The sequence below is a fragment of the Barbus barbus genome, assembly GCF_936440315.1.
Source record: "Barbus barbus genome assembly, chromosome: 18".
NCBI classification, from domain to species: domain Eukaryota; kingdom Metazoa; phylum Chordata; class Actinopteri; order Cypriniformes; family Cyprinidae; genus Barbus; species Barbus barbus.
Genome location: NC_136746.1, coordinates 30,801,001 through 30,823,059, shown reverse-complemented (window position 1 = coordinate 30,823,059; position 22,059 = coordinate 30,801,001). Strand labels below are relative to the sequence as shown.

At 37.4% G+C, this 22,059-nt stretch overlaps 1 protein-coding gene across 2 annotated transcripts in view; it reads left to right on the top strand.

Moving 5' to 3' along the window:
* Positions 1-22,059, top strand: part of inpp5a (inositol polyphosphate-5-phosphatase A) — a 187,527-nt gene that overhangs the window by 41,364 nt on the left and 124,104 nt on the right. For both annotated transcript variants that reach the window (XM_079439461.1, XM_079439462.1), the window contains exons 2-4: positions 4,547-4,588; positions 9,962-10,062; positions 10,976-11,063. In XM_079439461.1, the coding sequence (XP_079295587.1) occupies positions 4,547-4,588; positions 9,962-10,062; positions 10,976-11,063 (231 nt within the window). The remainder of the gene's footprint in view (positions 1-4,546; positions 4,589-9,961; positions 10,063-10,975; positions 11,064-22,059) is intronic.

The following is a 22,059-nucleotide window of genomic DNA, read 5'->3' as shown; positions in this document are numbered from 1 at the left end:
TCGCCAAAGTCTTTTGGATATCAGCAACGCTTACGTACACCAACTCTCGCCGGCGGCTACTGAGAAGCTACGAGGCCTCTGTTTACTGCTGGAGCCGGACCTCGAGACCGCGGCCTCGCCTACTGACGCTACCCGCACAAGGCAGCGTCGCAAGCGGTGTGAGAGAGGACGGAAACGCGGTAAGCGCGGAGGTATACGAGCTAGGCTAAGAGCTAACCCCTCAAGACCAGCTCTTCCAACACTCATGCTCTCAAACGTCCGCTCTCTGGAAAACAAACTGGACTTAATTCAACTCAGTCGATCTACACAGCATGAGGCAAGGGACTGTTGCGTGTTTGTTTTCACCGAAACATGGCTAAACGACAACATCCCGGACTCCGCCATTCAACTGCACGGGCTTTCCAACTTCCGAGCGGACAGAGATTCATCACTGTCTGGTAAGACACGCGGAGGTGGCTTATGTGTTTATATCAACAAAGACTGGTGTAACAATGCTGCGGTATTATCAAAACACTGTTCATCGCTGGTGGAGTTTATGGTTGTGAAGTGTCGACCGTTCTATCTGCCGCGGGAGTTCACGGCCATTGTTATCGTTGCGGTTTACATCCCCCCGTGTGCAAACGCTAAGGACGCGCTTCGTGAACTGTATAGCGCCATCAGTGAACAACAAACAAATAACCCCGACGGCTTTTTCATCATAGCCGGTGACTTCAACCACGCAAACTTAAAGACAGTTTTGCCAAAGTTCTACCAACATGTGAACTTTGCAACAAGGGGAAACAACACACTGGACTTTGTTTACACAACAGTTAAGGACTCTTACAAGGCTGAACCCCGCCCCCACCTCGGGTACTCAGACCACATCACTGTTATACTAATCCCAGCATATAGACCACTTCTCAAACTCACCAAACCGGTTGAAAAGCAGATCACAGTATGGCCAGACAATGCCACCTCAGCACTGCAGGACTGCTTCCAGGACACAGACTGGAATATGTTTAAAGAGGCAGCCACCTACAACAACCACACAGACCTGAATGAGTACACTGAAACTGTGACTGCTTACATCAAAAAGTGCACTGATGATGTGACAGTCACCAAAACCATCACCACACGTGCAAACCAGAAGCCATGGATGACAGCAGAGGTTCGTGGGCTGCTAAAGACCAGAGATGAAGCATTCAGATCAGGAGATAAAGCAGCCCTCAAAACAGCAAGAGCCAATCTGTCCTGTGGCATCAAAAAAGCAAAACGGTCATATGCCCAAAAAATCAACAACCACTTCACAGACAGCAGAGACACACGGAGCCTGTGGCAAGCCATTCAGACCATCACTGACTACAAGCCCCCGCCACAGGCCTGTGATGAGGACACATCCCTCCCCGATGCACTCAACCACTTTTATTCACGGTTTGAAATGCAGAATGACACACCTGCACAAAAACTGCCCACACCTCCCAACGACCGGGCGCTCTGTCTGTCTCCAGCCGACGTAAGGAAGACCCTATCTAGGATTAACCCACGCAAGGCTGCGGGTCCTGACAACATACCTGGCCGTGTTCTGAGAGACTGTGCTGCACAGCTGACAGATGTCCTAACAGATATCTTCAACACCTCGCTGAGTCAGGCAGTCGTCCCCACGTGTTTCAAATCCACAACAATCATACCGGTACCAAAGAAATCACCTGTGTCCTGTCTCAATGACTACCGTCCCATAGCACTGACTCCAATCATGATGAAGTGCTTTGAGAAGCTAGTCATGCATAACATCAAAACCAGCCTCCCCAACACACTTGACCCGCTCCAGTTTGCATACCGTCCAAACCGCTCTACGGACGATGCAATTTCCTCCACCCTCCACCTGGCTCTTACCCACCTAGAAAATAAAGACTCCTATGTTAGAATGCTGTTCATTGACTTCAGCTCGGCATTCAACACAATAATCCCACAACAGCTCATAAATAAGCTAAACCTGCTGGGCCTTAACAATTCCCTCTGTAACTGGATCCTGGACTTTCTAACTGGAAGACCTCAGTCAGTCCGTGTCGGCAACAACACCTCGAGCACTACAACACTGAGCACAGGTGCCCCACAAGGCTGTGTGCTCAGCCCGCTGCTCTTCACACTGCTGACCCACGACTGCACTGCCAAGTTCAGCTCCAACCACATCATCAAGTTTGCTGATGACACAACAGTGGTAGGTCTCATCAGCAACAACGATGAAACGCACTACAGAGAGGAAGTGGCACAGCTGGCTGAATGGTGTGGCACAAACAACCTGTCCCTCAATGTGGAGAAGACAAAGGAGGTTGTGATGGACTTCAGGAGAAACTCCGTTGACCACCCCCCACTGACCATCGACAGCTCGACTGTGGAGAGAGTCAGCAGCACTAAATTCCTGGGGGTGCACATCACAGAGGATCTCACCTGGACCACCAACACCATGTCACTCTCCAAAAAGGCACAACAGCGCCTACACTTTCTCCGCCGGCTGAAAAGAGCAAGTCTCCCTCCACCCATCCTCACCACATTCTACAGAGGCACCATTGAGAGTGTGCTGACCAGCTGCATCACTGTCTGGTACGGGAACTGCAGTGCTGCTGACCGCAAGACCCTCCAGCGGACAGTGAACACAGCTGCAAAGATCATCGGTGCCCCTCTCCCCTCCATCCTGGACATCTTCCTTACACGATGCTCCAGCAAAACCAACAGCATCGTGAAGGACTCCACCCATCCCTCCCACAGTCTCTTCCAGCTCCTACCATCAGGAAGACGGTACCGGAGCATCAGAGCCCGCTCCGCCAGACTGCTCAACAGCTTTTTCCCCCAGGCTGTGAGAGCCCTGAACTCAAACCACCCCGCCCCCCTCTGAAACCTCATGCAAACCCCTACCTCCTGAACATGGACCACCCCCCACCCCAAACCTTACCACACCAAAGAAAAACTGTATGGAACTTTTATATATTTTTTTATTTATTTTATTCTTATTTTTCTTTACACTATGGACACTCTCCTCTATGTGCACTATGGACACTTTACACTATGGACACTCACACTTTACACTATGTGCACTATGGACACTTTACACTATGGACACTCACACTTTACACTATGTGCACTATGGACACTCACACTCTACACTAGGTGCACTATGGACACTTACACACACTGCTGCGTGTGCACAATCTCACAAAAAACTCAGCAATATATGTATGTTATGTTTACATGCTCTTGCACTACAAATCATCCTGCACTGTTCCCCAACCAGCTGCTGACTCAAATGTCTCTCTTTGCACATGTACAGTTTGTATTTTTCGTCTTCTATTTTTTAGTTTGTATAGGATAATATTTATGTGAAGCATTCGTATAGTTGTATTTTTTATCCTTTATTCTTTTAGTTTGTATAGGGTAAATACTTATATATAGTATACTTATAGTTAAATCTGTTAGTAGTGTATAGGTTTATAGTGTTTTTTCTTACTTCATTGTTGTATGTCTGTATTTATGTAGCACCGTGGTCCTGCGAGACACGACATTTCGTTCCACTGCATGTCCCCACATGTAGCGGAATGACAATAAAGCTCAACTTGAACTTGAACTTGAACTATATTTAATTTATGGCAAAATTTGGTAATTCTGTATGTTGTCTGAGCGTTGGCATCCTCTGAGGTCCTCTGAGGGGTTGACATCATCTTTTCTCAGGTGTTCGGTCATCTCAGATCATTTAAGGGTTGGATCCAGACTGAAGCTTCTGTCATTCCTAGTTACCACGGGATGTTAATCAACAGAGAAACAAATAGAGACATAATTAGCGTAGCAATCACACCTGTATTTATTCTCAGCACAGACTCACGTGAGGTCTCCTGAAGAATATTGATCGTTATAGTAGTTGAGTTGTTGTAGTATTTATTCATGCATGTACAGTAACAGATGCTTTCGTTCATATGAATGATCTGCGTCACTTTGTGCTGATATCAGACACACTGGTCATGTGGATTTCAAGGGATAGTTCACCCAAATATGAAAATCCTGTCATCATTTATTCACCCTAACCCAGTTTCGTCTCCCATTGACTTCCATAGTATGAATAAAAATACTATTGACGTCAACGGCTACCAGATACTTTTTAAAAACAATGTATTGGTGTTATTTTACTATCACCAATCATACATTTATTTAACACACACACTTATTACATTTCAAATTTTCACCTAACATACCTGTACATACTAAATAGTGTTTGTGCTATTTTGCACATTGTCTATTTTGTATATTTGTACATTATTATTTTTATTATCTGTGTCTTGTCACTGTCTTTCTGTTGTACTGTGTAGTGTCTGTCTCCATAACAAATTCCTCGTTTGTGTAAACATACCTGGCAATAAAGCTGATTCTGATACTGTTGTAATTTTTGTTAAATTTGTTAAATGTTACTTTTTTGCTTTAATTTAATTTTTTTGGATTTTTGTCACTTTTATGCATGACTATAATAATGACGGGTCCTCGTGATGAGAAAGGTCTGACTGATCTCTCGTTCCTCTTTCAGCCGGAGAACCTACAGAAGATGTGGCTGCGGGAGTTTTGCCAGGTAAGAAACTCTTCTGATCTCGTCATCTGTTTGACAGGCTCCGCCCCTCCAGTGCATCTAGGATGCGATTGGCTCACCTTTATGACATCACTGTCTGATACTAATGTCACGGTAGATCTGTGAATCACTCATAAATACTTCACTTGTTTCATTACTGGATGAATCAGCGTTTTAGAACGAATCTCTTGAATGATTCAATGACAAATACATTTTTTAAGTCACCTGTCGCCACCTAGTGGCGAAACTATGCATTCGAGACGCACGTTATTTGAAGGGCCAGTCACTTTCAAAAGGTGATTTGCTCTATTTTGATCTCTAGACATCAATGTTTATATCCAAACTATAAACTTTCATCCCAGTATTTCATATAATTGTTGTCCTTTAGAAATCAGATTGCGTGGGTGTTTGAATCAAGATCACGATCTTTTAACGATTAATCGTGCAGCTCTACACTGTTAAACCTAACACTGAAATTTGCTAAATGAAATGAGTTCATTTAACTCCATTTAAAAAAGTTAATTCAACTCAATATATATTTGTGATGTGAACTCAAAAGCTATGTTATATAAAAACAATTTATAGACCGTAAAACAATTCTCAACACCAGTTTGGATACGACAGCAGAAACTAATACTAGGCTAACTAATGTAAGAAAAAAATGTCCTTTAAGACCGTGCAAGTCTTTCACAGCATAATATACTTTTAATAACTCTTTCAAATTTGTAGTCGATGTTACATGATTTCACTGGTTTGGACGTTAAGTTTGTGCTTGTAAGGAAAGGGAAGAGACAGGTTGTGGCACAATAGTTGTTTTATCTCAGTTATTCAGTGTTTTTGTTGTTGGTTTTGTAGGTCTGTGTGTGTGCGTGTGTGTGTGTGTGTGTGTGTGTGTGTGTTGCTGACCTCATGGAGGACCCATTTCCTAATCAAAAGTGCTGTCACTCCAGCACTGATTTTACCTGCATTTACCTGCAGAAGACACTGATTTCCCTGCCACTCCAGCCATTTACCTGCAGGTTTTGACTGACAAAAGACAAGACACACTGACATTCACAGATGAATAGAAACTTCAAAAGAACAGCATTTATTTGAAATATGAAGCAGCAGAATTTGTAAATTTCTTTGCATTAGATACAAAATATCAAATCAAGTGGTGTTTTGGTTATTTTTATATTTTTGAACAATATAATTATTAATGTAACAAACTTAATTTTGTGAAAAGTGTGCTTAAATGCTGTGTGGTTTGATCTTTTGTTATAATATTACACATGCAGAGTGTGTGTGTGTGTGTGAGAGAGAGAGAGAGAGAGAGAGAGATTGAGAGTGTGTGTGTGTGAGAGAGAGATAGAGAGTGTGTGTGTGAGAGAGAGATTGAGAGTGTGTGTGGTTGTGTGTGTGAGAGAGATTGAGAGTGTGTGTGAGGTTGTGTGTGTGTGTGTGTGTGTGTGAGAGATTGAATGTTTGGTGTGTGGTTGTGTGTGTGTGTGTGAGTGTCTGTGTCAGGGGTGCAAACTTGTCACCTTTCGGCGAAATTAGCCGTTTTCACCTTGAAATTGGTCATTCACGTGAATTGCGTAGATCTGTTAAAAAAAAGGAGAAAAAAAAGAAGCGTGTGGGGGGGGGGATACTGTCGTATCTGCAAGTCATCTGTGTCACGTCACCTGTAGTGTTTTTTCCCCCCCTGTTGGAAAAGGAATGGACCCGCCCTACTCTGCCTCTGATTGGCTTACCTTAATGTTCTTTCCCTCATCCAACCAATCTCACTCCTGGGGGCGTATTGCAGAAAGATCCTATCTTTAAAATCTTATCTGTCTTTTAGATTTAACATATCATATCTTAAGTTATATCTTAGTTTGTCACCTTTATCACTCCTGACGAGTTTACACCCGTGTGTGTGTGTGTGTGTGTGTGTATGTGTGTGTGTGTGTGTGTGTGTGTGTGATTGAGTGTGTGTGAGAGAGATTGAGTGTCTGTATGTGTGTCTGTGTGAGAGTGAGTGTCTGTGTGAGAGTGTGTGTGTGTGCGCGAGTGAGAGTGTGTGAGAGAGTGTGTGTGTGTGTTGTTCGGGGAAGGCCTGTAAACTCCTGCCAAGCTCGAGCTGCAGTGACGTCATGGAAAGCTGCTTTATTTGATTCTCTCTGTCTCGTGTAGCTCTGCTCACATCATATCAGTAGATTTTCAGCAGTTATTTAGTTTGAGAAACCCTGAGATTCTTTGTCTTTGAATAAAGCCGCTTAAACTGCGTAATATGAGGCATGTGAGAAACTAAACTCAAACCCTAAAAAACATTTTCATAACTTGACATGGATAATCATATGAAATAAATGTTAACTATAAATGTAATTACAAACCCGATTCCAAAAACGTTGGGACACTGTACAAATTACGAATAAAAAAGGAATGCAATAATTTACAAATCTCATAAACTTATATTTTATTCACAATAGAATATAGATAACATATCAAATGTTGAAAGTGAGACATTTTGAAATGTCATGCCAAATATTGGCTCATTTTGGATTTCATGAGAGCTACACATTCCAAAAAAGTTGGGACAGGTAGCAATAAGTGGCCGGAAAAGTTAAATGTACATATAAGGAACAGCTGGAGGACCAATTTGCAACTTATTAGGTCAATTGGCAACATGATTGGGTATAAAAAGAGCCTCTCAGAGTGGCAGTGTCTCTCAGAAGTCAAGATGGCAAGAGGATCACCAATTCCCCCAATGCTGCGGCGAAAAATAGTGGAGCAATATCAGAAAGGAGTTTCTCAGAGAAAAACTGCAAAGAGTTTGAAGTTATCATCATCTATCTATCATCATTATTTTTCCCTTAAAATGATACATTTTCTCAGTTTAAACCTTTGATATGTCATCTATGTTGTATTCTGAATAAAATATTGAAATTTGAAACTTCCACATCATTGCATTCTGTTTTTATTCACAATTTGTACAGTGTCCCAACTTTTTTGGAATCGGGTTTGTACACTACCAGTCCAAAGATTTTGAACAGTAAGATTTTTAAAGATTCAGTATATTATAATGATTTCTGAAGATCATGTGACACTGAAGACTGGAGTAATGATGCTGAAAATACAGCTGCAGATCACAGAAATAAATTACATTTTAACACATATTCTAATATAAAGCAGTTATTTTAAATAGTAAAAATATTTCAGAATTTTACTGCTTTTGCAGTATTTTGGATCAAATAAATGCAGGCTTGGTGAACAGAAGAGAATTCTGTAAAAAACATTACTGTTCAAAAACGTTTGACTGGTAATACATATAAATTGTTACCAAGGCAACATTTTTCTTCTGTTTTTTTTGTTTTTGTTTAAAGTACTAAAATAACTAAAACTGAATGAAAAAATAAAATAAAAACGGTATAAACATATTACAAAAAAAATCTAATAAAAACAAAAAAAACAGCAAATATTCTAAAACTTCAGCTATAATTAAATGAATAGGAAATCTAAAACTCAAAGCTATAATAGTAAATCCAGCTCATCCTGGAGTCACATTCTCGATCAACTCTTTAATTCTTCTCATAGAAACCTGTTTTATGTGAGGTGAGTGTTTACTGATGCAGTGGCTGTAATAATGCTGATTAATAAACACGTTTAATGTGTCAGGCGTGCGACGCTTCATTTGAATCAGCAGATTCTCGTTGACAGAGACCCCTCATTATTTGCTCGTTAAACATGTTAAATTAGACACAACATTAAACACGATCAGTATTTGAGACGGACAGCGGACTGTGTGAGATATGATCATATGGCACATCAGTGACATGTTTTTGATCTGAAGGCTTCTGGTTAAATGACTGAGCATTAGTTAGTAGACACATCTAAACTGTGCAGGTGCATATACTGTATATAGAGAAAGCGCTCGCACTACTAACCGCATCGCTCTGTTTGTTTTGTTTTGATGGTTTTTCAAGCATTGTTCTGTCTGAGTGCTTCCTGCTCTTTTAGGCGTTTAATGGCTTGCTAATATTTATTTAGCATTGACGCCGTTTAACACCTGGTGACAGCTGTGTTATTAATAGCACTTTTATACGACCGTAAACACTCATGTTTAGTTATTGTGCTGCTCTGAACTGAGTCTACATCCGTGCTTCTCCACCTTTTTGACTCCAGTGCTTCTCCAGTTATTTTTATTTGCAGAAACTAGTAGTGATTGATTGATTGTATTATTATATTATTAATTATATTCAAAAATAGTTATTGTATAATTCCAGAATTCAAGAACTGAATGTTTTTTTGAAGTAAACATAAACAACAATAACACAAAATAAAAATGTTCATTCATTCTTTCTAGCTATTTGTACCTGAAACTTGACAAATTTCCATGACATTGTAAGATTTTATTATTTTATTTATTTTTAATAAATTTAGGACTTTATTCATATATCCCAGTTTTCTAAATTAATGGGAATCCTGATTCTTGAATAATTAAATAAGAAATATATCAGAAATCTAATACTTTCTTTAAAATAAAAAGTAAAATAAATTCAAAGATTTACTTAAGAACATTAAAAATGTAGTACTTTCTTGTACTCAAGTATTAAAGGTAAAAAAAACCCCCCCAACAACAGAAAAACACTCTGATAAACTACAGATACTTTTTAAATTTACTTGAGTAAAGTATGTCCGTCTCTCACACACACACACTCTCTCACACACGCACGCACACACACACACACACACACTCTCTCTCACACACAGACACTCACACACACACGCACACACACACTCACGCACACACACACTCTCTCTCACACACTCTCTCACACACACACACACACACACTCTCTCGCACACGCACACACACACACACACACTCACACGCACACACACACACACACACACACACTCTCTCTCACACACTCTCTCACATACACACACACACACACACACACACACACACACACACACACTCACACGCACACACACTCTCTCTCACACACTCTCTCACACACACACACACTCTCTCACACACACACACTCACACGCACACACACACACACACACACACACACACACACTCTCTCTCTCACACTCTCTCACACACACACACACACTCACACTCACACACACACACAGTCACCGATGTCTTTGCGGTGCCCTCTACTGTACAGACGTGAATCTACATTTCCTTCAGTCTGAGGCAGATTCATTTCACTTTTGGTGTGAAAGGGCTTTACATTTGTACAAGAACTTTTTATATTAAAAACAAACAAACAAGCCCTGCCCATATTTAAAAAGTAACTAGCATAATTAGTTACTTTTGTAGGGAGTAACACAATTTTGTAATGCATTCCTTTTAAAAGTAAGTTTCCCCAACACTGCTTGTGTGCTGTGTTCCTGCAGACGGTTCAGACGCACCGGCCGCTCTTCGTGGCTCTTCACTGTCAGGAGGTCGGAGGGAAGAACTACGAGGCGTCTATGACACACGTGGACAGCTTCATCAAGTAAGTTCCTCTGAAGCGAGTGAATCCGGTTCTACTGTTATAAACATCTCACTGATTTACATCACAAGCAGCAGAATTTCATCATAGAAATATCAGCATCTGCTGCAAATTCATATTTTTGCTCAGTTTGCGTCTCTGAATAAAATTGAGCTGTTTTCCCTTCATATTCTAACTGTATCAGACTATCAATAACTATATGCAAACTGATGTTTTAGACTTGTTTTTTTTTTCTTATGTTAAGGCTCAAACTGTTCCATTTAAAAATAAACTTGCATTTATTTGGACTATTATTGTGACTATCATTTGGACTATTCCAGTACTCATGTGTCACTTTTTACAGGGATAATAAGTCAGCAACAGGCACATGGAGATATTTCAAATAAATATAATAATAAAGACATGTCAATTTTTTTAAATTGAGATTTCTACATCATCTGAAAGCTGAATAAATAATCTTTCCATTGATGTATGGTTTGTTATGATAGGACAATATTTGTCTGAGATACAACTATTAGAAAATCTGGAATCTGAGGGAGCAAAATAATCTAAATATTGAGAAAATCTCCTTTAAAGTTGTTCAAATGAAGTTCTTAGCAATGCATATTACTAATCAAAAATTAAGTTTTGACAAAATATCTTCATGCAACATGATCTTAATATTCTAATGATTTTTGGCATAAAAGAGAAATGTATAATTTTGATCCATACAATGTATTGTTGGCTATTGCTACAAATATACCTGTGTTACTCATGACTGCTTTTGTGCTGCAGGGACACATATAAGGGTCACACTACTTGTATGGCACGTCAAAGAATCATCATTTCCACACTACATGAAATACCTGGCTATTACCGTGGTGTTTTGCAGTAAGTGTGTTGAGCATCACGTGCGTGTTTGGTGTTGTTTTGTCAGAGAGCTGCTGTCCAGTGACGCCATGAAGGACTTCAACCGTGCTCGTGTCTACCTCGACAAGAACTACAAATCCCAGGAGCAGTTCACAGTAAGTCCCTCAGTGCTGTGTTTGTTTCTGTAGTTTCCGGCTGCAGCTTCACTACGGAGCCGCTAGGGGGCGCACATGCCTTCAGATCAGACATGTACTGTAGATATATATGACCAGTCAAAAGTTTCTGCTCATTGTTTTACAGGTTTAATAATAGTATGTCTGATTCATATGAACTACATATGTCTGCCTGATATCTGCACATCCTATTTCAGTCATTTAAGCAGGAACTTTTAGATGTTTAGGTTTGTGGGAAGAATAAAATTAAGTTGCGTATGTCTTAATCTTGTGATATTTGATATTTTATGTTTCATTCAATTAAAGTCAGGTTTATTGCGCAAAAATCCATAATATTAATGTTTATAAAACGCCACCTGCACTAGTGCATATGTTTTACAAATGTGTGTATTTGTTTATTTATAGATTATTTATATCACATACACATTTATTTAAATATAACACCAATAATGTTTTATTTTTACAAAATAAAAATGAAACTTAGAATACAAACTCCTTATATTAATTAAATATTATATATATATTAACTTAGCTATTTGTGTTTAAAAAGTTTTGAGATGCATGAATTAATGCGTTTTAATCTTGTGAAATTTAATATTTTATGTGATTGTCTTGTTTCATTCAATTCAAGTCAGGTTTGTTTCGCATTACACATTGTTTTATAGAAATCCATAATAATAATGTTTTTAAAAACATGTTTTTCAACATTTTTAATAAAAAAAAAATATTCAGTGTTTATACACACACACACACACACACACACACACACACACACACACTTATTAATATAGAAAACCAATAATGTTTACAATATGAAAAATGAAACGGAGCAAACACTCCCTATATATAATAAGTAATATATTAAATTAATCATAAATTGATTTACATGGGTTTTTCTCTTGTGACATTGATATTTGATGTGATTTGCTCTTCTGTTCTGTTCAGGTCAAGTCAGTTTTATTTCACATTGCACAGTGTTTCAAAACAATTTTGCAGAAATCAATAATATGATCTTTAAAAGATCTTAAAGTCTTATTGGAGCTGCGTGATATGATAGTTGGTGTTTGGAGATGACATAAACCATCAGCTAGTTGAGATGTATTAGTATTTATAACTTCATGTGAGGACATGTGCATGGGTAAAGATGGATATAAATATGATGTTTATCAATTGAAGTTACTGATGTTGTGGTGATTATTGATCAGATCTGTAGGGCGTTTGTTTGTTTATGAACATCCATATCTGGATAATATCAGTTTTGTGATCTCATAAATAGCGATCCGTCTTCAGATTGAGTTTCCGGCAGCTGCCACTAGATGGAAGCAGAAACCCAGAAATAAATACAGTGGAGCCAGAAATACTGTACTTCAGCAGGAGAGATGATTCTAGATTATAATGTTTTGGCAAGATGTTTGCTGATACTTTTATCAACGTTATGCTTAATAGATCATTCATGCACATTCAAATACAAATGCATGAATAATATTTTAAAAGATAAATCAAACATTTTATTATTTCTAACTTTCTGAGCACTGCAGAAGATGTACAAATGTCTAAACATCCATTAATAAAGATACATATACCGGAGATGAAAAATTAAAGATATGAGAGATGCTTTTCTGAGAAACTGAACAAAACGAAGTGAGTTTTTGCTTTAAACAAAAACAAATCTGTGGCCTCAAAAAAAATAAGCTTGCTTTAACTTTGAATGTAGTTGCTTTTTCTGACTCCATTGACAGATATTTGTTTAATCATAAACTCACTTCATTATAAGTTTTTCAGAAAAGAAGACTTGATATGTTAAGTCATCTTCTCCAGTAAATGTATCTTGATTTACGGATGCTTAGATATTTATGCTGGAAAGCAAGACGAGAGAATCCGATCGGTGTATCAGACAGTCAATAAACCTGCTGTCGCTCAGACAGACGCGTGCCGTTTAACCACACACTGCATTTGTTTTGCTCGGGTAACTGTTTGTTGTCTGCTCGAGCTGTCAGTTTTCAGATCATGTGAGTTGAGAGAGACAGACAGAGACAGACAGTGTTTGCTGTGTACTGAGGAAGATTTAGCTCCCTCGTGAATAGTTTCTGTTTTCATGCAATATAAATCTTGTAACATGGAAATAATTGGTTTTATAAATATAATAAATTTGCTCTCTGTGTGTATATGTACATATATATGTGTGTGTATATGTATGCGTGTATTTATATAACATTATGTACAATAAATGTAAACTAATATATACTAATTATTTTTGCTTTTATAATTTTACCTTTTTATATATAACGCATTATAAAATATATATATATATACTAAAAATTGTGTGTATAATATAATGTATAAAATAAATGAAATTGAAAAATAAATAAATGTAGAAAATAAAAATGTATTTAGTAATAATATCACGGCATGTGCGCTGCAGTGGACCGCGCTTAATTTGAATACAAGAACACAGTTTAAAACGGAGCACTTAAAAAGTGCAGGGTTTCTAAAAACATTCTGAATGGAGTATAAGATACATCTAAGTTTAATCTGGCCGCAGAGGAACACAACTGGGTTGCCTGATATAAAGAGACAAAATCCCCAAAACAGAGCTTCACATAAGCGCAATACGCAAATATCTAAGTGTCAATCTGGCAACCATGTGCACGCTCTCTCTGCACTGTGCATAAACTCACTTTCTGAAAACACCAGTTAGCTTGCAGTTCAGCAATCTCCACTTCAATATTCTGTTCTCAGAAAAGTGTAATTCATCAAGTGTTCATTCATCAGAGAGAGAGAGAGATATATGTATATATATGTGTGTGTGAGAGAGTGTGTGTGAGAGTGTGTGTGTGTGTGAGAGTGTGTGTGAGAGTGTGTGTGTGTGAGAGTGTGTGTGTGTGTGTGTGTGTGTGAGAGTGTGTGTGTGTGAGAGAGTGTGTGAGAGTGTGTGAGAGAGTGTGTGAGAGAGTGTGTGAGAGAGTGTGTGAGAGTGTGTGTGTGAGAGAGTATGTGTGTGTGTGTGTGAGAGAGTATGTGTGTGTGTGTGAGAGTGTGTGTGTGTGTGAGTGTGTGTGTGAGAGAGAGTGTGTGAGAGAGTGTGTGAGAGAGTGTGTGAGAGAGTGTGTGAGAGTGTGTGTGTGTGTGTGTGAGAGAGTATGTGTGTGTGTGTGTGAGAGAGTATGTGTGTGTGTGTGAGAGTATGTGTGTGTGTGTGAGAGTGTGTGTGTGTGTGAGTGTGTGTGTGAGAGAGAGTGTGTGAGAGAGAGTGTGTGAGAGAGTGTGTGAGAGAGTGTGTGAGAGAGTGTGTGAGAGAGTGTGTGTGTGAGAGTGTGTGTGTGAGAGTGTGTGTGTGAGAGTGTGTGTGAGAGAGTATGTGTGTGTGTGTGAGAGAGTGTGTGTGTGTGTGTGTGTGTGTGTGAGTGAGTGACAGCCACGGCTCTGATGGCGTGTTTTACGGCTCTTGTAAAGTATACGGGAGGTAAAAGGTCAATTAGAGGAAGCATCCCTGATCATTCAGCCGCTGTTCACTAGTTCCACACCATTAATATTTATCATGCCGCTCTGCCCCGGGGCCCAGAGGCTCATGGGTAATGACGTGCACTAATGTCCGCCCCTTATTACTGCAGCGTGTGTGATATTGTGTTCCTGTCACAATGCGACTGCGTTACAGCGACTGCTAACACATGCTGAGTCTCGCCACGACCCGTGGCTTTAATTAGGACGAGTCCGAGGCGAATCTCAACACCTCTGACAGATCCACCAGACTGAACAGCACAGGGTTTAAACATTTAGTTTGATCATATACAAGACCATTAAAAATAGTTTAAATAAATAGTTTATCAGAAGTCTTGATTATAATTTAAGAGGTCTTAACCCTAAAAAGGGCAAAAGAACATCAGAAAATTAATTTATTGCTATTTTCCATCGTATTGTATTATCAAATAATACAATTTCATGTTTTTGTTTCAAATGTTGAGTCATATATTTGATTTGAATGTTTGTATCCCCAGGATACGTCACTCCTTTGGGGTATAAATTGACTGAAAACACAACACTGGTTTATCAATGCTTTTACAACATGGCTGTAATTCCTGCTTTGGAAACAGACCTAAGGTTGGTCTCTCTTTAAGACACATAGCAGGTTATTGCTGAAGTGAAAGCATTTCAAAATAAGTGTAAAAAAAAAAGTTAAGTTTACTGTAAAGGTAGTATACCATTTTTATTTTATTTTATATATATATTATAAAATGTTGCTTCTAAACTTTCTATGAAATCAAAGCCATGTCTATTCAAGTTCCACATTTGAAGTTGATGATATAAAAATTGTGGTTCCTGTGAGATTTTGTTTGGGCACTATACCAAAAATAACACTGGGTTACACAGTTACATGATTGATTTGTGACAGAAAACTGCATAAGAAAAAAAACAAATTCTGTCACTATATCACTTATTACAATACAGTTACCAAATATGCAACCTTGGCTGTCAGACCTTTCCAACAATGTTTTATCAAGATTACAAAAAGATTTGATTTTCTAAAACACAAGCCACAAAATCTATATTTCTATGAGTCTGTATTTGTTTTCATATCTTGATTTATACCCCTAAAAGAGCGACATATCCCCTGAGATACAGACATTTAGAGACAGATTACACAAAATGTAAGCATTGAATTCATAAAATTTTGGTGTAAATTTATAAAAGCTAATGCTGAACAGCAGCTTTTTAAACAGGTGAGTCTCCTTCAACATGTGTAAATATGAACTAGATCAACTTTTATCAGAGGGAGAGTAGATTTCCCACCAGAGGTGGCCATGCAGATTTCAATGCTTCCTGTGAGCGAAACAATGAATGTATGAACAAAGACACCTCATCTAAATATTCACAACAAACACCCTTTCAAAAGGAAACCAAGAAATAAGACCCACACTTTCTCTGCCTCTCCCCACAGCTTCTCAAATGTTTGTATCCCAGGAAACATCGCCCGTTTAGGGTTAAATTTGAGAAGGGAAAAACAGTCGCCGTGATACAGATATGTGATTTATTAAACCTCAAAAGGCAATGATTTTTAAGTCAAATGTGACGCTGTTGCATGTTTACAATTACTTAATGGCACATTTATGGCTAACACTCGCTTATGATGCATCTTTAATGAGCTTACAGTGTTTACATTATGGTTTTTAGATTATAATGTTGTAGTTGGTTGTAAGATGCATAGTTTATATCTCATGTTTTGGAATGAGCTGCTGAAGTTGTAAAGTAAATAAGAGTCATTATGTATTTCAGACTTATTTATTATTAAATATCCTTCATTATTCATAAAATATATATATTTTTAGTTTTTTATTGGTATGTTGGTTCCTATATTTCGCTCATATTTTTGAATGAGCAGCTGAAGTAGTAAAGTGTAGACATTTCAAAATAAGAGTCATAATGTATTTCAGACATTTATTATTAAACATTATTCATAATGAGCTTGTGTATGATTAAAAGTCCCTCGTTATGCATAACATCTTCTCTCCTGGCTATTATTGGTATTTTGGTCACACTATAAACTAGGGCTGTAGTCGACCAAAGTCCTGTCCTGCGCAACGATCAGTCGACAAAAAAAAAAAGACGCGATGTTTTGCATTTTGATTGAACATTTATTAAACCATTTTCATAGAGCATTTATAAAACAACAACGAAAAAACATCAATACATAAAACTATAATAATAATACAATTCTTTGAAAATTAAGTGCTTTTTTTTTTTACTGCAAAGTGAGGAGCTCTGTCCTAGGTCTATAGTGACCGTCACAATCAAATATAACTGCTAAAACTGCCAAATAATGAAAAATCCTAACAAAAGCTCTCGTTTATACAGGCTGTATATTCTTCTTTACTTTCAAAGCTATGGGTTCACTTTTGTCCAGCCGATCTAGGTGTTTTAAAACAAACACAAATAGCCTGAAAAACAACCCTAAATAATAGGCTGTATAGTAGGAAGGCCTATAGATTTATTTTAGTTTTGTTACATTATTTAGGCTATTTTCAAACGCGTCAAGTGTACAAATAAAAAGAAAAACATAAGAAAACACACTCCTATATTCCTTACTGAGCGCGAGCAGCAGTGCAGCCAGCCACAGGAGCGGTTCCCGAGTGTTCGTGCTGCGCTAAACTGTGGCGCTGTTAGAAAATAGCCTAAATTAAAGCATTTAAAGTTGGGGATAAAACATAGGCTAATTATATTTAGAATACAGTAATATATAACTGCTAATAAAGGATTAAATATCAAGGAGTAAATCAATGAAAATTTCTTTATTGGTGAAAAAAAAAAAGAAATGATGCAACTGGTCGACCAATGAGAATGTCAGTCGACCAAGACGGCATCGACCGATTAGTCGACTAAACGAGTAAAGTTGACAGCCCTACTATAAACCGTATCTGGCATTTAAATCAACATCACCTCTTATATCTTCCCTTTGAACCGCCCCGTCACAGGAAAGAAAGACTAAGAACTTTAACACATTTGATGTATAGATTTTATTAGTATCAGCACAATAATCTTTTGATTGCCTTCCTTTTAAACACATTATTCAGCAAAGCCCAATATCGATGGACGTGTTGATATATGAGAGCATAAACCAATTTCAGTACATGTGTAATCTTGAGTAGTTTCCCCTCGTTTGCAGTTAAATGTGATAAGCAGCCTGTTTAATTAAGTTAAACAATTTGAGATGGTTGATTTATTTTGAGATTGTAAGGGTTTATTCTGTAACGGCATGTGATATTCATTTTATTTGTGGAGGTTTTAAAAGCCCTGTATTTGCAGGAAGGCTGCAGCAGCGCGAGTGTCTCTTGGTAATCTCACACACGTCCGTCTCTGTCTCGTGTGTGCTGACGGCTGATAACATGCGCTGTTATCCCGGCGGATTAGACTCGTGTCAGCCGCTGTAATGCCATCAATTCTTACACAGAGAAGAGCCCTTCTGAAGAATGACACTGAGAGGAAGCGTGTTTGAGGAGAATAACACACCATGCAGATGTACAGGATTCACTGTGTGTGTATATGTGTGTGTGTGTGTGTGTGTGTTTCCAACTCTCATTAGTGCTCATTAGTATTAAAGTTCAGTGTGTGCCGTCCTGCAGCGTTTGTGTTCTCTAGACATCAATGATTCCTCAACTTTTGTGGTTTTTGAGCTCTTATCATAATTGACCATCAAGAACATTCTAGATCAGTGTTTCTCAAACAGGCCACGGGATGGATTATTTATTTAAAAAATTGTCCATTTAAATAAATAAATAATTTAACTTATGTTCAATTATTTTTAAAATTTAAATAACTTTTTACATAATTTTTTTAATTATTCCCATCGTTATTTAATTAATAACTAATAATTAATAATAATAATAATAATAACTTGTTTTATAACAAAATAATTATTAAAAAATCATTTACATTTTAATAATTAAAATATATGTAAAAAAATTACACTTAATATGGTATAAACACACACAAAAAAATCAAGATGTAAGCTGAAATGATATAAGTCACATCCAGTGAGGATGTGAGACGCTACTCTAAACATAACCATCTTAAAATATCGCAGACTAAATCCAGTGTGTCTTATTCCAGTGCAGGACGGAGCCGGTCGAGGCTGTTTGAATGTGCAGGACATCACTGGAGTAATAATGTAGAGCAATAATTCACACACACCATCAGTCGCGCTCTCCAAAACACACACACACACAGACGTCTGGATGTGTGCTGAGCGACAATCGATGAATCTGCCATCAGACGTGAATTATGAGGGCGAGGCGCTAGAGAAATTTAGAGCGAAATATATACGCAGCTAATGGATTATATAGAAACAGATGCATCTGATATGAGCGACCCTCGGAGAGGAAACACTGCTCTGACACACACACACACACACACACGTGTAAGCACTTGTAAACCCGTGCAGTGTGTGTGTGTGGTCAGATTGGTTTAGCAGGGGTGAGTAAATCACCTGTGTGTGTGTGTGTGTGTGTGTGTGTGTGTGATGTGTGCAGAGCGTGTGTGTCTGCCTTCGGCCCCGTGTGAGTGTGTGTAAGGGCCACAGTGAAGGTGAGGCTGTCATATCGATCTTTTTAGTGCTAAAATATGAGCCACTTTACTCTGCTCCCCAGCGCAGTGATGTGAAAAATAATAACTTGGCCCCAAATTAAAAATATTGATCGCTTAGGAGGTGTTGAGAGCAAATAAACATCCACTGAAGGATTTTTCACCCAGCATCTCTCTCTCTCTGCACTGTAAACACGAGCTGTGTTTGTGTGTTACATCTGTTTCAAATGCTGCTGAGCCTCCTACTTAGACAGTATTTTAAGGCATCATGGATGATAATCTCACAGTGCACCACAAGCATTTAAAAAGTTTGAGATACGATGCTAGTTAGTAGAAAATACCAGTAAATGTGCATCAATCTCTACTGAAATTTATTGATAAAATGACATTATTTAGGTCAGATTAATAATGCATTATTTTATATTTACATGTATACATTTACATTGCATTCAATGTTAACATTTTTTGCTTGTTATTTTAGTATAATTGAGATACTATTATAATTTCATTTTATTTTTAGCAGTTTTTATATTTATATTTTAATTTTGTATTAATTGAAAGTTACAATGTAGTTTTTAGTTACAATTCTTTTTTTAGTAAACATTTTTAGTAATTTTGTTGTCTTTTTTTTTTTTTTTTTTTTTACATGTCTGTGTAGTTTTCATTGAATTAAAAAATAATAATTTTAATTTAATTTCAGTTTTACTTTAGAATTTTAGTACATCAAATTAAACTAAACTAAAATGAGAAATGCTGCCTTGGCAACTAGTTGAAATAAAAGTTTTTTAAATTTAATTAAGATCTCTACGTGCAGTTATAAAAGGCTGATCATTTATGACCAGGAAAACCAAATTAGCACAAGTGTTATTTCCGTTAGTATGCTGTCTTGGTAGGGTGCTGTCTATATAGTTCACTATGTTTCAGAAGAGAGCTGAATCAGATCCAGATCTTCTCTTGTCGTGTCGAGCACATAGGTCATCATTTTCTGCGCATCTGCTGCTGCCTTCTTTTATATCCTTGCAGTAACGGATGAGCTGCCAGCGGCCCATCAAACATGTGGGAAAACAATTGGCACAAGGTTAATTTTATTGCTAGCTCCATGCATTTGTGAGCAGCAGCGAAGCGTCCTGATGAATGGCCTTCCTGCATCGACGGGAATTCAAATGAGGCCGTGTGAAGGGAGCCCGCTCCTGAAATTCACATGAATCTGACACAAACTTCAGCCCAGACGCTTTTAGGACTCTTAAAATGTGTGCATGTCGCTCGTTATCAAAGCATATGTCTGTATCTCAGCCCGTGATCTATAATATAGAACATACAGTACATTTAATACGTTTGGCAGACACTTTTATCCACATCAACTTCCATTGCATTCAAAGTACACATTTCTTTTTAATCCGTTAAATATGTGTGTGTGTGTGTGTGTGTGTATGTATGTGTATATATATATATATATATATATATATATATATATATATATATATATATATATATATATATATATATATATATATATATATATATATATATATCATAAATGTGATACCAGAGTAGTTTATTGTTTTGTTTTATTTTTTTTATATCTAAAATATTTTTAATCTTAGTCATCTTTAGTGTTTTTGCCATTTTTAGTAGTTTTTGTTTTTTTGTTTGTTTATATAGTTTTTTATTTGTATTTTATTTGTATTATTTTTATTAATTGTTTTAGGTATTTTAGTGCATCAAATTAAATGTGATACTATTAAAAATATATATGTGATACTATTAAATAATTTTTTATTTTTGTCATTTTAATTAGTTAAAATGGTTAATTTTGTTGTTTCTGTAATTTTTTTTTTTTATTTTGTAATATTTTGTCTCTTTATGACTATACATTTTTAGTTATTTTAGTATATCAAGTAAACTAAATTGAAATGACAAATGTTGCCGTGGCTAGAATCTGACTCCTAAATTTTGGCTTAAATGCTGTGAATGTCACTTGTTATCAAAGCAAGTATCTGTATTTGTGCTCAGAAGCGGTTATGAAACATTTGAAAACACTTTATGGCTTTTTAAGAAAACAGATTGGTTTTAATTCAGTGTCGTGTTCAGTAATTCTTGTTTTACTCTCATAGTATACCCATGATTCATTCTGTGCATGTTTACCATTACTTCATGAACGGAGCACATTTCATCTGATCAGCTCGTGACCTTCCTGTTGACAGTTTCCTGTTACGACTTGAGTCTGAAATGTTTAATTTCATGAACGCCCCCCCCCCCCCACACACACACAGACAGATTGCTCATTTCTCTTGACTCTGGCAGGTGTGTTTTAGGCATTAGTTTGTGTTTCTCGTTCACATGTACGCCGTCAGACACCGCTGTCCTCTAAAAGACTCTCTTTGATTATGGCAAACTGACTTTGCTTACCCTTCATTTGGCACATCTCTCTCAGAGCACATTTGTTTGTGTGTGATATAAACAAACACACACACACACACACACACACACACTCCATCAGCATTATTAATGCAGCTAAAAGCATCTTAATGCTGCAGCTCATCATTAGCCCTGTGTGTGTGTGTGTGTGTGTGTGTGTGTGTTTGTCAGTATGTGAGTGGACCAGCAGTGTCAGGTCATAGGTTATTTGGTCTAAATGTACATCCTTAGAAAACCTCATTTCTGCTTATAAGTTTGATTTTTCAATCTAATTTCATGCCATGTTTCACCATGTCAAAGCCTTGGGCCCCATGAAATCTCTTATTTTTTCCCCCAAATTCTATTTATTTTTTCCCACATTTAATTGAATTTCTTTCTATTTTTTCCCCCTGCAAATTATGTTTTATTTTTATCCCAAATTGTTATTTATTTATTTGTTTTTCTTTCTTGTTTCTGTATTAATGATTTAATTTAAATGTAATTATCA